This window comes from Ixodes scapularis, unplaced genomic scaffold (genome assembly GCF_016920785.2).
Source record: "Ixodes scapularis isolate PalLabHiFi unplaced genomic scaffold, ASM1692078v2 PGA_scaffold6__148_contigs__length_123643588, whole genome shotgun sequence".
Lineage (NCBI taxonomy): Eukaryota > Metazoa > Arthropoda > Arachnida > Ixodida > Ixodidae > Ixodes > Ixodes scapularis.
The window spans coordinates 9,368,212-9,384,948 of record NW_024609881.1 but is presented as its reverse complement, the minus strand read 5'-3'; the positions used below and the strand labels follow the sequence as shown (position 1 = coordinate 9,384,948).

General features: G+C 47.5%; 1 protein-coding gene across 1 annotated transcript in view; it reads left to right on the top strand.

The window, feature by feature from the left end:
- The window catches only part of LOC8027869 (fatty acid synthase-like), a 143,835-nt gene that overhangs the window by 104,974 nt on the left and 22,124 nt on the right, over positions 1-16,737 (top strand). The window contains exon 13 of the mRNA XM_042294558.1: positions 7,953-8,299. Within this exon, the coding sequence (XP_042150492.1) occupies positions 7,953-8,299 (347 nt within the window). The remainder of the gene's footprint in view (positions 1-7,952; positions 8,300-16,737) is intronic.

The following is a 16,737-nucleotide window of genomic DNA, read 5'->3' as shown; positions in this document are numbered from 1 at the left end:
CGGGCCGGCTCGGCCTCCATAAATCCTTTGTGTGTTCTATGATCGTGTACTCTCCTGTCCTTTCTGCTGCGGACAGCATCACCCTAACAATATATATATATATATACTATGTACGTGAAATGGTTGTTTATAACTAGGGATGTCGTGACCCTGTCCAGGTTCGAGTTCAATCAAGTTCGACTTTTTCGAACTTTCAACGTGATGTTCGCAAAAAAGTCGAACTAAAGTTCGATTTTTTTGCGCATGCGCGAAAATGGATGGATGGATGGATGGATGGATGACTCCGGCTGAGCCCTTTGGATCGGGCGGTAGCTTACGCCACCTAGCCATTTTGTTTTACCATTTAAGCTTAGAATATTTAAACGTGGAATCTATATTCACTCCGCACTGCAAAGAAAGAGAGGCTATAAAACCTCCTTGGCATCAGTTAATAAGAAAATGCCTAGTTTTCCCTCGCTTTCTGCCACCATTCACTTAATCTTTGCTTCGTAATCTCTACAGTCTTGAAATCCACTCTTCCTTCGCTGTCTCTAAAACCCAATGACTTGATTGAATCTATGTTGCCTTCGGTAGGCACAGGGTGAAGCCCTTTACAGTAGAATATCAAGTGCTCAGTCGCCTCGTCCTCCTCTCCACAAGCCGTGCACACTGTATCCATTTTCTGGTACTTCGCTCTGTATGTTCTGGTTCACAGAACAGCCGTCCTCGCCTCAAACAACAATGAGCTTCCCCTAGAATGGTCATAAATGTTTTCTTTTGCAGTAACTGTTTTGTTTAATCTATAGCTTTCCAGAGCCGTCTTTGTCTGCATTCCGTCTAGTCACCGATCCCTTCCTGTCGCCTTAACTTTCTTCTTAACTGACAGCAGCTCTTCCGTATCTCCACCATAGCCTAAAAACTTTCCTCTTAATTTTCTAGTGCGCTGTCTCCACTTTGTGTCTATACTCCTCATGTACAAATAGCTGAAAACCTTTCGTGCCCATTGGTTCCCATCCATTTGCCTCAACCGATCCTCAAACGCTCTCTTGCTCACCGGTTCCGTGCTCTCAAAAGTCGCCCATCCCATGTCTCCTCGTACTCCCTGGTTTGGTGTTTTGCGATATGCCCCCAAAGCCAGCCTACCTACTCCGCGCTGTTTTAGTTCTAGTCTTGCATGCACTTCGGATTTCATGCATGGCACTGCGTTTCCAAAAGTCAAGCCAGGCACCATGACCCCTTTCCAAATCTCTCTCATTACCTCATACCTGTTGTAATTTCAAAGTGCTCTATTTTTTATTACAGCTGCATTTCTGTTGCCCTTACCTATTATATACTTTTCATGCTCACTGAGACATTCTGCACCATCACATATCCATACTCCTAGATACTTGTATGTACTAGCTCTCTCAACTGTAATATTCTGTATCTTCAGCCTCTCAACTTCATCATCCTTAAAAATCATGACTGTTGATTTGTCATTACTAAATTCTAAACCTAATTCCTCTCCTTCCTTACCACAGATGCTCATTAATTCCTGCAACTCTGTTAGCCATTAGTACGATATCATCCGCGTACATCAATCCCGGTAAGGATTGCTGAATTTTTGGCCTAGCTTACTGTACGAAAGGTCGAATCCAAGCCCACTCTTCTCTAATCTATCCTTCAATCCTCTAAGATACAACATAAACAGCAAAGGCGATAACGGGCACTCCTGCCTAAGGCCTCGTCTTATCTCTGTCTTCCCCGTCGCCTTTCCTTCCCATGTTATAATTACCTTATTATCTTTGTAAATGTTCCTTAATAGGGCTGTTAGTTCTTCATCTAGGTTTAAGCTCTCCAGTATGTCCCACAGGTTCCTTTGGTTCACATTGTCATAGGCACCCTTGATATCCAAGAATGCCAGCCAGAGCGGTCTGTTTTGTTTTTGCGCTATTTCTATACACTGTGTTAGAGAAAATATATTGTCCTCCAACCTTCTTTGTTTCCGAAACTTGTTCTGTAACTCGCCTAGTATGCCCTCGCAATCTACCCATTCCTCCAGTCTGTTCTTTACAATCTGCGTTACCAACCTGTAAATAACTGGTGTCACGGTTATGAGACGATAATTCCTAATATCGGACTTACCTCCCTTTCCCTTATATATCATACTCATCCTACTAAGCCCCCATTCATCTGGGATATTTCCTTATGTTATCATAGTGCTCACTACCTGCCTTAGTTTTGCCTTAGATTTAGGACCCAAATTTTTCACCAGCTTGATTGGGATCCCATCTGTGCCTGTCGACTTGCCAATAGGGACTCTTCACTCCGCCTTTTCCCATTCTCTTTGTCCAAAATCTGCGATGTCACAAGCTGGACTGCTACTTCCTTCGGTTCTCCTATCTTCCACATGTACCCGTTCTCGAAATTTCTCCTCCATCACTGCTCCTATATATCGTATCGCATCATCCCCGTGTAATTGATCTCCCTGGTGCGAGAGTATGAACCACTGTCTAGCTTGCGTCGTTTCACCGAGTGAGTTCAAGTGCTCCCAAAACTTCTTGGCTGCTTACATTACTGATCCATTCCTCACCCTTCCTCTGAATTTTCGCATTGATCAAACTGGATGCCACTTGGCGACATGTTATAAAAGTGTCCCATTTTCTTTTTACTTCCGTTTCTGAATCCCCACTGCGCTTGGAATGCCTGTGTTCTCTAGAGGCTTCCTGACGTTCTTGTATCGCTTGCTTCACTTCTTTCTCCCACCAGCTTTTTGGTCTATGTCCTTGCTTCCCCTTATGTTTACTCTGAACTTTGTATAGTTCCAAAGCAAAGAGCCTGGTTAGGCTCTCATAGGTCCAATTCATATACCGTTACCCTAAAACTGCTTCCTCTATTCTTTCAGCAACTACTTCCAACTCTTTGTCGCTGCAGAAAGTTTGCTTTGAATTATGTTGTCTAGTTTCAACATTTACTTCTCTGGCAAAATTCAGCATAATACGTTTGTGACCACTACCAAGACTTTTGGAACCTTCTTAATCTATTTTAATTACTTGTAACTTACCATATACTTTGTGTGACATGAGTGCGTAATCCATAGTTGAATGTAGATTGCCAGTTTCCCACGTTATGTGCCCGTCACACTTCTGACTGGTATTGAATAAAACTAAGTCAAGTTTTTTCACCAGTTCTAGTAATATGCTTCCAGTTGAGTCCGTGTACTCATCCAGACCTTCGATATGGGCATTCATGTCTCCCATAATAATTATTTCAGAGCCTTCCCCTAGCTCACTAATGTCTCTTGATATACAATCAATCATTTTTCTGTTTTCCTCTTTAGTACCTGTCCCTTTCCATACGTAAACAACCCCAAGGACTGTTGATTCCCCAGCGACTTTTCATTTCAGCCACAAATGTTCAACGCACTGCTTTCTGATCCTTTGAAAGTTCATTTTCTTCTTAATAAATGCTCCAATTCCACCCCCTTTCCTCGTTCCCTCCATTCTGTTGCGTTCTTCCCACACATAGTCAGGGTTGCAAGGTGGCTGCTCCATGTCTCTGAGATGTGTTTCCACGAACCCATACAACATGAAATCCTCCTTTCTTAGTTGCTCCCCTACCTCTTCCCATTTTAACCTATTTCTGCCACTCTGCATGTTAATATATCCAATGTCTGACTGTGCTGTTTCTTTATACCTGTTCTTACGTTTTCTCCTTTTTTTAACCCTGGGTGCCTGTCCTGGCTTTGTTGGGTTTTCAGTTACTTCAGTGCCCGCAGGGCACTGAAGTAACTGAAAACCCAAAAAAGCGGTCACCGTGCGGCCCATCCTATCCCCCACCCTGTAACTCGTGGCCTCACTGTAGTGAATGCCATCTGCAAAAGGGCGGGAGCCAGCCTCGTACACTTCTCTGCTTACTTCCATTACGTCGTACCGAAGCTGTCGACTCATACCCTTAATTACACTGTTGGCTTCGACAACCCTCCTCTCCGTTACCCCGGACTGCCCCCGAACATATGGAATGGTGCACACAACCACGTGCACATTCTCAGAGACGTCCCTCAGCTTACGTATTCCCACGTTTAGCTGCTTTCCAAGGTTCTGGCTCCTACCCTTGAGCGCGTCATTAAGCCCCGCATGAACTATTACTAGGTTCCTTCCCTCTCTGTTATCCTACACCGCCTCACGTGCTGTGGTCATAGCATCCACCATACACTTCCCTGGCTGAACCTCTACGGTTACCCTCTGGTCTCCCTTCACCCTGTTATGTACACCCCTCTTAACCCGTGCTACGTTAAAGCTCACCAGTACCAGTACCCTAGATTCCCCTGGTACCTGCGCGCCTTTGTCCTGCGACTTGTCTCCTGTCACCTGACTGCCCGACGCCTGCTGCTCGAAGGCGCCATTGAGCTGAGTGTCACTCAGCTCTCCAGCGTCGTCGAGCCCGCCAGCCAACGCTGGACTCCCGACCACCAGTCACCCCAGCCTGCAGACTGGTGGTTCGTCCCGCTAGAACTGACACTTCCTCCTTTCTTCCCTCGCTACTCCCACTCGCTCGAATTACCCTTTCCAGGTGCTCTACCCTGCTGTCACACGCCCTCTTACGCTCCTCTAAACCCGCCTTCCATATTTCCCCCAGCTCTTCCACCTGCTTCTTGAGGCCGACCCGCTGCTCCCTCTCATGAGTAAGCTGCCTAGTCAGCTCCTCAACCTGGGCCTCGAGACCCACCCGCTTCTCCACTTCTGCCTTAAGCTGGGCCTCAATCTCCCGAACTCTACCCTCCCATTCCCCAGTTACCTGCTGAAGCTTCACACAAAGCCGACACTCGAAACTCATCCCCGCCGCCTCCTGAAGACTCCCGAAACCCGTCTCCTCTAACTAACACCACCTCCCACCCCCCTCGCACTGCACCAACCCGTCCCCATTCTTGTCATGCCGACCCAAATCTAGACCCATGTCCAGACCGGGAACAAACCGTCGCTTCCCGTCAAAAGTTCAAACAGAGCCTACTTTGCGAAACTAACTTCAACTGCTACTGTCCAAATCTAATACTGCTACCGCATAGTCACTTCCAATAAACTTTTAAAAACGAGAGAGAGAGAGAGAGAGAGAGAGAGAAACGAAGAAAAACTGGCACTTAGCTTCGGATGCTCAAGGAGAACCAGGAAACACGTCCGCTCACCGCAACCGCTGCCTGAGGGAGTCTGGCGAAATGATGAAAACAACATTTGACTCCACCTGGCGGAGGAAACGTGCAATATTTGTTGGGTGTATTGGCACCACTGGTTCGCATTGCTAACTCACGAAAGCATTAAAAACACATATTTTCGCTTTTGTATAAAGTAAACATTGGTAACTCTTTGATAAAGTATAAAAGAAACTACTTTCTAAAGTGTTTGTTTCCCAATGTTCGAAATATTCATGTTAAAGCGGGGAACCACTGTCCATAAGTCGAACTTCTTCGAACTTTAGTTAAAAGTCGAAAATTCGGCGAACCAGGCGAACCTTTGAGGTTCGGCAAAAGTTTGCGACATCCCTATTTATAACATTGCAAAAGTTCTTCGAATTAATGCGGAGAGCAAGTCCGTCTGCTTCTATTACAGGGATTGCAGTGACGTCAGAACGCCGAGCTCTGATTTGCTCCGAATGGGAGTATAGTTTGGCAGACCTAAATGCTAGCTACCTTCAGGTCTACGCACTATCCTTTGATCAGAGCAAATGAGAGCTCGGCGTTCTGACGTCACAACAAGTCTCGCAAAAATATACACGAACTCAACTCTGTTACGTCACGGAGCGGTGGTCGCGCGTCGGGTGCACTTCCGGTCTGGGGGTGTGGGCGGAAATCCCAATGTGAGATGTTTAGTTTTGCGTTCTTTTCAAAGCAACCAGACAAAAACCTGCTTTCTCGCCAAAACGCCGCGACCGGGGGCTGTACCAAAATAGTCAAGAATGACATGACGGTCATTTTTCATATGCTCGGTTTCTCCGAGAGCGGGGACATGTGCCGTAAAAAGGGAAAACCAGGCGCCGTCGGACCATGATTGCTTAGGCGGGACGCACTTAGTGTCGAATTCACGGATACTTGAGGTCATCAGATTTATTTCTTTTGTTCCACCATGAACGCGGGGAAACGTCAAGTTGTACGGACCACCTACGGTCTACATTCAGTGCGTCTTCAAGTTCAAACGGCCGCCTGATCGTTCGAACTGTCGTCTGCTCTTTCAAACGTTTCTGCTTGTCGTCTGCTTTTTAGACGACACCGGCTCATACACCAATCGTTGGCCGGTACTTGCGATACGAAGTAAGTGCAGGCCTCAAAAGACTTAAGTTTTGAGGTTGGTAAGCAGGCTCCTTGTAGATACAAGGAAAAGTTGATTATTGTTACCACTGGCCATCAACGACTTGCTATGCCTGATTCACTTGGCCCGATTCTGCTTGCGATTTTCAGTATCGTCGTCGACCATCTGATCTACGGTTGACGCTTTTGCAGCCCGAGCGACGTCGTGACTGAACACTGCGAGCGAAATCTCATCATGCAAATCAGGCTTTAGCGTACATTCAGCGGCGTCCTCGCGGAATGAACGGCGCATGTGACGTTATTCAAGCGAGATTTTGCGGTGTAACGAGCCTTGGTAACTTCGCTGGGGCCACTCAAGTAGTCAGACATTGCCAGGAAGGCGTAGCATCAACAATCGGAACGCTAAAAGGGCAGGGGGACCCACACCGACGCCGACAACATCGCATTTCAGTGATTTCTTTATGGGCGACGGCGAGGTTCTTGCCCACACTCCATCGCACATGCGCGGCGCCGGTGGCGTCCACTAGGGGCGCTTAGGTTTGCTTGTAAAAACAACGGCGCCGCCATCTTGAATTATCGTCACTTCCAGTATGGGCGAAAACACTGTTTTGCCGTCGCCACGCCAATAGAATGCATTTAGGATTTAAGCGTAAGCGTTACTCATTTTAGTTTTGCCTCCCTTCTCTTCTTTTACTATTTGCAGATTGAAACGTTTTATTATTTTTTCGTCGCCCATACCAGATATGCCTATCAGGTGCCTGTGGACGAGAGTACAGGAGAAAAGGTCATGAAGCGGAAAAAAAAGGAAATATATTGCAATCGCGTGTGTTTTACGGCTAGCCGATAGATGGCACCATTGTGCTCCCTCGTCGCTAGACAGCCTACATTGCAAAGAATTTCCCATTGGTTTATCGGGGTCGCGTGGTTTCTATTTGCAATACGAGCTGCGCGGAGGTGGCGCAAGCGTAAGTCATCTGCGAGCACCTCTGTTTTTCCAGCCGCTTTCCTCCTTTTTACGGGAAACCACCGCGCATGCGCACTCGCGGTAAATCTCCGCCATTAACCTGGAAACGCTCCCCCTGGCTTGAAATGGATTCTCTCTAGTTCTAGGCTCTATTTCCATCGTAAGAGATCACGAGAGGTGATAATGCACTCGATCCTAAAAAGTGCAAGTATGTGAAACGACTTTTAGACTGCACAATAGCGCACAGTGCGCTGGGATGCAAGCAAACTTAAGTGTGTGAACCAGCCTATACGCTGAATTCGGAAGATCGCCATTGTGTCGCGTTTTGATCCGCCCTGGAGCGGCGCTGTTTCCCTCGTCGCCCGACTTGTTTCCGCGGCGTTCCGCAAACGGTGGGAGGCACTTCTGACTGCAACTAAGTACAGCTCCTCGATGCGTCAAAAGCTTTTTGAGCGTCGAATTTGCCAGTGCACGCGGCCCGTAGCTCGTTCTGCAAAAGGAAATTACGGTGCACTTCTGAAATGAGCCACCCTTGGATGCGAATGGCGACCGAGCATTCGTTGGTGCCGCGCGTTTAGAGCAACAATAACAATAATAATTCTTTACTTTCGTCCTGCCCCGGAACAGCCTCGCAGTTTTCGGTACTTGAAAAGAATTGTTTTAGGTACTCGAAACAAACGAGAAGCGTGAATTTGGCCGATGGGCCTAACGACCGAACGCGTCCTCTCCCAGGTGCGGCCCGAGGAACCCCTGCGGCAGACGATGGCGGCCACGCCCCTCTTGGTGGAGGCCCACGCGCGCACCTACTTCTTCGAGGACAAGAGCTACGTGGTGGCCGGGGGCCTGGGCGGCTTCGGCCTGGAGCTGGCCGACTGGATGGTGGCCCGGGGCTGCCGCAGGCTGCTGCTCACGGCTCGCTCGGGCGTCCGGACGGGCTACCAGCGCCTCTGCCTGCACCGCTGGCGGATGGCCGGCGCCAAGGTGGCCGTGAGCCGGGCGGACGCGGCCACCGAGGAGGGCGCCAGGGCGCTGCTGCGGGAGGCAGCCGTCCTCGGCCCCGTGGGCGGCATCTTCAACCTCGCCCTGCACTCTTAGAAAAAAGGGTAGGGATAGTCCTCCCTTACGGGAGGAACGGTCTTGTAACCTATGTTCCTTTAGAAAGGGAGAAACCTTCGTCCCTGAAGCAGGGGAGCAAAGTTCCACCGTCGCTTGCATCTCAATATGGCGGCCCCGAATCGAGAAAATCGAGCCCAATAAGGCTTAACGAGGACGCTACGTCTCTTGTACGGGACGAGAGGAGCACCAAATTAAAGCGTAACACGAGCTTTCCGCAAACTGTGTTTATTTCCGAAGCCAGACTCCCCCCACAGGTACAGACACCTGCGTTTCGAAAGCAGTTACTCAGTCTTCTCGTCGACAACACTGCGATGCTAAACGGAGACAACCGATACCCAGTTACTTCGCGCACTTTGCGTCTTACCTTTGGTGTTCCTCGAGTCACAATTCCTTCGTCAACCGCACATCACGGAGAAGGGCAAACTCACTCCGCGAAATCAAAAGCCGCTCTCGAAAGAACGAACTCGAAGCCGCTGTTTATCGCGTAGCGTGATAGAAGGTTAAATCGCTAGCCACCAGATGGCGGGGTCAAGCAGAGTAATTGCAAGTAGCTAGGCTAGATGGCGCTAGGTACCGCCCAATTCATGTTCTACAAAAAATAATTTGCTTCTCTCAGGCCACTACTGTAGTGCTTGAGGACCCCCTACTATACACACATGACACCCATACACTTATTACAAGCATCAGGTGAACATACATTAAGCACATGCACTGCACACACAAATATCAATACAACGGAACACCACACTATCCCGAACACTACACCCGTGCTCTGCGTTTCCGTCTTTTATACTGGTCGTTTTGAACGTGCGGAACTTTTCGGTGACTCCCTAAGCAATAAAAAATATTCCCAGCATGTTGATTTTTTCCCTGCAATGTCATACCTTTGAGAGTATTTTGAATGGCTCAGGAATCTCTTATTAAAAAGTAAACGCTAAATCATACCGTAATTATTTGAAAGCCAATAAATCAAGCCGCTCCAATGCGGTTCGAAGCCATGAGTTTGTTTCCCCACACGGCAAGTCGTACCTTGTATTTCTATTTGTTTTTCTATTTGTGCTGTTCGCGCGAAGCTGCAATTGCCGTTTGAAATAATCTCTGTAGAGTGGATATTCAGTCAGCTGGAAGTGATGTTTCACGGACTGAGAAATTGCTTTTCGATCAACTTGAATGCAGTCAAAGCCGCGACTTGCGGCAGGTGTTAAGTGTACGGAACTACGCCGTGGCGAGCCCGAAAACTTCTAGCGCTCATCCCACCGCGCCACGGAGGGCAGTTTCTCCAGCAACCGTAGTATAATTAAACAGCAAAATAAAGGGTAGCTTTTTTTTTCGATTTTACCTACTATTGTTTTTAATGCCGAAATTCCATACTGTAAATATACGCACTTTACGTCACGCTTTCGTACTGTTCAGTCCTTGCCCCTGAGCGCAATCGCTGTCGTGGACGAGACAATTCCGACAGTCACATTGGCCACTGTACGGTAGGAGCTTCTACTGTTCAGACCAGCGTTCCAACATGACTATCCGCACGTTGATCGATTGCACGTAATCCCTCAAGTGGTATTAAACTTTTTAATGTAAAGCGGAATGTCAACCTGCGACACAACGCCCCCTCCGATCACAACCCGACCAGCGCATCAATGCCCAACAGTTTACAATCTCATCTTCTTGTTACACCACTGATACGCGAACACATGGTCACATCGGCGATAATTCCAGTCTTCTGTTCACAGCCCAACACTGTCATCACGATGTTGCAGCTATGTTGCTGACACGCACAAACACAAAACCACGTTGAACGCCGGTTGCACTCGGCATCGGAAAACAGAACCGAACTCAGGGGGGAAGGCACCCAGGCAGCCGGCAGCAAAGCCTGCCTGTCTTGGACGCAGTTCCTGCAGTTTCCATAACGTCGAAAACGTCGACACAGTTCCGCGTGCTTTCGCTACTGTAGTCTGTAGTGCTGCAGCCTGCAGTGGCTGTAGTGGCTGTAGTTCCGTCGTTCCGTGCCGCGTGAGTCACGCAATCCGGCATGGAGAATAGACGGCCATCCCCCAGTGTACGTGGCGCTGCTGGCACTGCTCCGAACTTCGCTGTTTCTAGCGGCTTCGTTTGCTCGTTTGATAAAATTAGTGATAAAAACGTCAATGCAACCGAAATGTTCTGGACGTTTAAACTAGAAGATGGAATTACAGGCGGCCTTCGCTGCTGCTGGAGCTCAATCAACTCAACAGCTATTTATTAAACAACGCGCGCGACCTGCTCGAAAAACGAAACCGAAAGACGATGAGTCGGGAGGGCGAAAGCTTTCTCCCGTCTGCCTGGAGAAGGAGAAAAACGTTTCGTTCCTCCCCTTTTCTCGTGTCCGCTTGGGGGCGCGTCGGTAGAAGGGAGGAAGGCGCGCCGTTGCTACTTTTTTCCTCCATTTTTTCTTAGAGTGTGGTGGGTGGCGCCTGGAGGCGGCAAACGCGTCGGACTCTTTTTGAAATCTGGTGCCATCTGGTGGCTCAAAAAGCAGTTTCACTTTTTGGCAAACTAATGGCAGTCGCGAAGCTGTATTTGGTCGAGCATCGTCACTTTCGCGTGTCCGTGGGCGCGTTAAGTCGGCGCTCCTTTACTCCTACTCCAACGCTTCGAGTTTTATACCCCGAGCGCAGCAACTAAACGGCGCTTAGCGTACAGGAGCGCGACACACCGAGGCTGCGTTCTAAACCTACTCGAATAGATCCAACTCCCAAATTACCCTGGCGGATTACGTCACGTGACTACAAAAATAGAGAAACGTTGGACGCGGGTCGGTTTTCGATAACCACCTTTACCCTAGAGTCAGATCGAGTAAGTCATGGAAAACGGCCAGAAACTATCGACGGGCAACAGACGGGCCACACGAGCTCCTTCCGGCCGAGGATACGGGTGGCAGAAGCCGAACATATTTCGAAGATAAATAGTTAGGCCCGTGTGGAGCGGTAGCTTATGAAGCAAAAGAGACGGCAACGTCATGAAGTTTCTCCGAACGTTTTAATATTCATGAAAGGTTTGAAGACTCGCTTCGCGCACATATGTGGAAGCTGGAAGGTTACCTTGGCCAATATATTTATTGACCACCCATGCTGCTTTGATTGAAATTAAAGACAACATTCTTGAACCTGTACGTCGACCCAGGAAACCTTCAAATTTGTCAGAGATTCCCAGGTTGCGTCTTGCAGCGAGACGGAAGCTACGCCGATACCGGCACGCCGTCGTTCGAGAGTACATAAATTCATTTTTAGGCGGTATGCATGAACAAACCTTTCCCGCAACACTAACTGGTGTTTCGGCTTTCCAATATAAGTATCTTTATTCGCTGCGGCTGGGCTAAGCATTCTAAGCAGGGCAGCAGTCTGCCTTTCATCACAACTTTTCTGTCGCCCAGCTATCGGCACGCTCGTTCGATAGGTGAACTCGTTTTCAGGCAAGACGCACGAACAAATCTTTTCCTCAACGCGCACTGAATTTTGCCTTTCAAATCAAAGTATCTTTATTCGCTGGACTAAGCATTATGGAAGGAACAGAGCGGTCCGAATGTCTCCTCATTTCGAAAATTTTTCTGTCGCTGTGCAATCGACGCGCTACCGTTTGATAGATGAATTCCTTTTTCCGGCGAGATCCACGAACACACCTTTTCGGAACGCTAATCGACGTCTTGGCTTTCAAACCAAATCGTTTTTATCCGCTGGATTAAGCACTAATCAACTGAAAGGGGGCAGCGGTCCGGCTACGCCTTTTCGTCTCGACGGTCTCAACAGCAGCGCAGCCATCTTTTTTGTTTACGGGACGTCACAAAGCGCGGAGAAGTCAATTTTCGGTGCACAAAGAGGGCGCTCGAGTGTCAGTCTCCGGTGGCACTCCTCTCCGTTTAGTGACAGGAACGCCAAACTCTCGCGCTTCGGAGCACGGACTTAACTCGCCCAGTGGCAGACGGGAATTGGCCCTTTGATCGATTGACTTTTTTTGAGGGCGAGTGCTTTCGGGGGTGTCGTTTGCGAACTACAATTGAAGGGCAGCCCAACCTCGTCCCAGCGTTATTCCCTCCGTCAGGAGATACACTATAAGAAAAAGAGAATGGAGGAATAAAGTAGCAATGGCACGTTCACCTCCCTTATGGTGACGCGCCCCCACGCGGACATGAGAAGGGGGGAACGAGCAACACCTCCTAGAAAACAAGGCCGTAGCGCTCTCCTCGTGACGTCGCAAAGGAAGGCCATTCCGGGCGCGCGTCAAAACGCCGAAGCGAAGGCAACGCACGTGGATCCACAGTCTCAGCTGCGCCTTTAATAGTCGCACAAGCGTGTTTAATTAGCTATATTGCCACTGCGCTAACTGTGTTAACTCGGAAGCTGTTTTTAGTACTCGGTAAAGTATTGGGGCGTCGAAGTTTCGACGTTAAATGGAAGAATGCTGTACGTTTTTAACATTGTCACAAGAAATGCTGACTTCATTTTTAAGCGAAAATATCCTGGATGGTGTAATTATTTGTTGAAGATAAATTATTTTATAAAAATTGATTATCATTAAATGACTACATGCAGTGATCACGAATTAGAAACATCCTTGCGTGTAATTAAAACTTCTGAAGTCAGTACTGAAGACGAGTGGTCTAATTCCTTAAATCTCAAACTGTTTCCTTTTCCTTTCTTTTTTCATGCGTAAATGCAAACGTACAGCACCAAATTATTGCGAATACAATGTTTACAAAAGCAGTGAAAATTTTTTGAGAAAAACTGCATGATACTTGTCAGCTAGAATATAACTAAAATATGACTTATATTCCAGTAAGTTATTAAGGTAAACAGTCACCTCGCCCTGCAACAAAAACTTGAATAGGAGAAAGCTTGTGTGCTTCATCACATGCTTGCGACAAATTATGAAGATTTCTAAAAAGTCAGGAATGTTGTCATAAGAACCTAGTTGTAACTAGTTTAGTGCTGCACGTGTATTGCTGCTGTCTGCTTTAATATATTAGTCGCGCATTACACCAATATAGTCGTGCTTGGCAGCAATGACAAGGCCCAACCCAGTTTCTTAGGCAAATTACAGTGTTTTATAAAAACTCTGAAATATATATCTCTTCAGGTACAAAGAACAGTACTCCAACGTCACCTGACAAGCCTACGAACTTCAACAAACTGAATCTGGACAGCATCACAATCGCATAAGTAGGTTTTCAGTTTAAATGTAAATGGCTGAAGGATCTTTATGCACGTGACTTGCATTCAGCGTTATAAAAGGAAATTGTAAATACTGCAATTCTCACCTGAAAGAGTTGAGGAAGAAAACTTTCTGGCTATCCAATGGTTTTCATACAGCCGGGCGTGCGCATATCGCATGCCGTTTTGTAGGTCTCCCGACAATGTGACACGCACCGCTCATACTGCATGTCGACTTCAATGCCGTATCACGACCAGAATACTCGAGGAACAGCAGATATAACACATAATATTGTGGCATAAACCTGCACCACATATAATTTATATGCACACCAATATTCTCTCTTCGCTTCGTACAATGAAGGATTGAGTTCTTTGGTTGGGTGACTATCATAATAAACAATTATAATGTTCACATCAAAATTGATCATCAGCAAAATATCACTAACTCACTAACATAGCATCGCTTCCAGCCGAGTGAGCACTCCTCTACAGAGATTAATTCAAGACAACAATTGCAGCCGCACGCGAACAGCGCAAAGAGAAAAAACAAATACTACAACAAAAAACAAAACAAAACAAAAAAACTGGCTACGACTTGCCGTGCGGGGAAGCAAACAGATTGCTTGGAACCGCAGTGGAGGGGCTTGTTTTATTTGTTTTCAAATATTTTCGGCATCAGAGTTTACTTTCTAGTGAGAGATTCGTCTTCTGAGCTGTTCCAAATAATCTGAGATATATGATATTACTGGAAAATCAACTTACTGGGATTATTATTTATGGCATAGGTGGTCACCGAGAAAATTCCTACTTTCAAAATGACGAGTATAAAAGGCTGAAACACAGAGCTCGCAACTAGTGATCAAATTAGTGTCATGTTGTATTGATGTTTGTATGTGCCGTGTGTGTGTATGGGGTCAATGCATACATGGTATACACACGCGTCAAATTACGGCCGCAGTTGCTGATCTAGCGTGTCTTACCGAAATACCGGGCTGCTAAAACTGTCTTTTACGAGCTTCTACAAAAGCCACTGCTGAGGAGAAGGACACAGTGTAATCTAAAGCGACATTAACCTGGCCGGCTATGGTAACAATGAAGTTGAGCAAACGGAATTAGAGGACACAAAAACTAAAGGTCGCTTATGGTGCCCATGCACAGCTAATGCAAAGCGTGTATATGTTCAGCTGATGCTTGTAGTATGCGTACTCCAAGCAAGTATAAAAACGTGCCCAAAGGGCCCGAAGCGCAATGGTGGAGTGAGCAAATAAAACTTTTTTTGTAGAACATAATCTAGACGGTACGTAGCGCCACAAAGCCTAGACACTTGCAATTACTCTGCTTCACCCTGCCACCTGGTGGCAAGTGATTGAACCGTTTCCTTGCTTCGCGTTCATTTCGTGCAACAAAGCCAAGTAGGCCGCTTCGAATTGGTTCGTTTGAAAGCGGCTTTTGGTTACGCGTACGCTTTACCCCACCTCCGGGATGTGCGGTTGACGAAGGAATTGTGGCTCGAGGAAGAGCGAAGTAAAGACGTAAAGTGTGCGAAGTAACTGGGTATTGGTTGCCTCCTCTGATCTCCATGAGAATTGCTGGATCGCGCTTCACACTCCCGCGACTGAAGCCACCAGACGGCCATCTTGCTCGTAAACGAATTGCTGTTTTGCCAGCGTTACAGAAGCCGCGGCAGCGTGCTGAAGACGCGTCTTCTACTCGTGTGTCATCATTCGGCGAAGAAGTTTTTTGAGACCTTGCGTAAGCGTTGAGACTTGCCGTTGAGAACACGTGAAAACATTTACGAAAGCGCAGTGCCGCAGGAAAAATTCAGAGCTCGTGGAAAGGAGGGTTTGCCGGTCCCGCGGAATGATCAAAACTTCCTTGGCACACCGAAATGCTGCGTCTCTGTGCCTTCACATCCGTGTATACCGATCAAGAATCCGCGCCGCAGCAAAGTTTTGAAGGCGTGCGGCGCGTAGATGTCTGTGCATCATATATCGGCTAAAGAGTTCTACATCGACCAGCTGTTCCGGCGATTTGTTATCCATAAAAGAAAAAAACAATCTGTACTGTTGCTCTCATGCATTATTAGCCATGGCCACAGTGTAAGATACACCTTTTAGGTGAGGACACGGCGGGGCTGAATGCGCGGCGCGATGAATCAGATAGCGTTCGTTCGACGGGCATCCGAAAGGCTGCATCATTCTGCGGCCACAGTGCCCGCGGCTGACAGTGTCGCCGGCGGCCAAACGGCGAAACCGTGTGATCGAAAGAAAGTATCTCGTTGCCATGACACCCCGGTACACCGTGGTCTTTCTGCACGTGCGACAGCCTCGCTGGAGCTCTGCGCGTGTGGAGCATGAGGCGGCACGACCAGTCTTGTACACTGCTGCCTGCCTTCTGCGTCTTCCACCGTGCCCACGGGTCGACGAGTCATCTGCCGGCGCCACTTGAAACCATAATGAGAGAGAGAAAGAGAGAGAGTGAAAAACGAACTTTATCGGCACGTCGCGAGGAGCGCGCTGTCATCACCTGAAGAGTATTATCTTACACCGTGGCCATGGCTTTGTTCCAAATCTACTCTAATGGATCCCATGGCCATAGACTTATTATAATGTACGTTAGAGGTTCAACCGGCGCTAGTGTCTATGCGACTTCCGTGACGCAAATTGAAGCAGACAGCAGCCAGTGTACATTTGCGGTGCTCCTGTGCATTCCTATGAAAAAACGCGCGTGCATTTTGTCTCTTCGCCGAAAAACAACACTGAACGCTTTGGTTATTTGGGTCGTACCGAATAGTATGTACTTTGATTAATGTTCTAAAAGTGTAATTGCTTTAGTTAGCGCACTTTTCTTCATCGGTGAGCGATGTTTAACTTCGCTACATTTCAGTCCGAAACATGTATTCCGCAGCAGGTGCGTAAAAGAAGCGACGATTCAAAGCAAAATAACAACCGAAAGGAATATGGAGTGTGTTCAAGGCTCGCCAGCATTCCGGTGAAGCTTATATATTGCTAATGTATGCCAGTCTTCTAACTATATGAAAATGACCCCTTCGTGCATGAGCGGATAAAGACATTAAAAACGTGAACAATAAAGTACGTGGGCCGTGAAAAGTGTCTCTTCGTATTGTTTTATCTGCCGGGCACCTTTAAGCATGCATGCAGACACTTGTTCTCAAAGATTTCGAGCGTGCGGGTGATATTTTAAACGTAGAA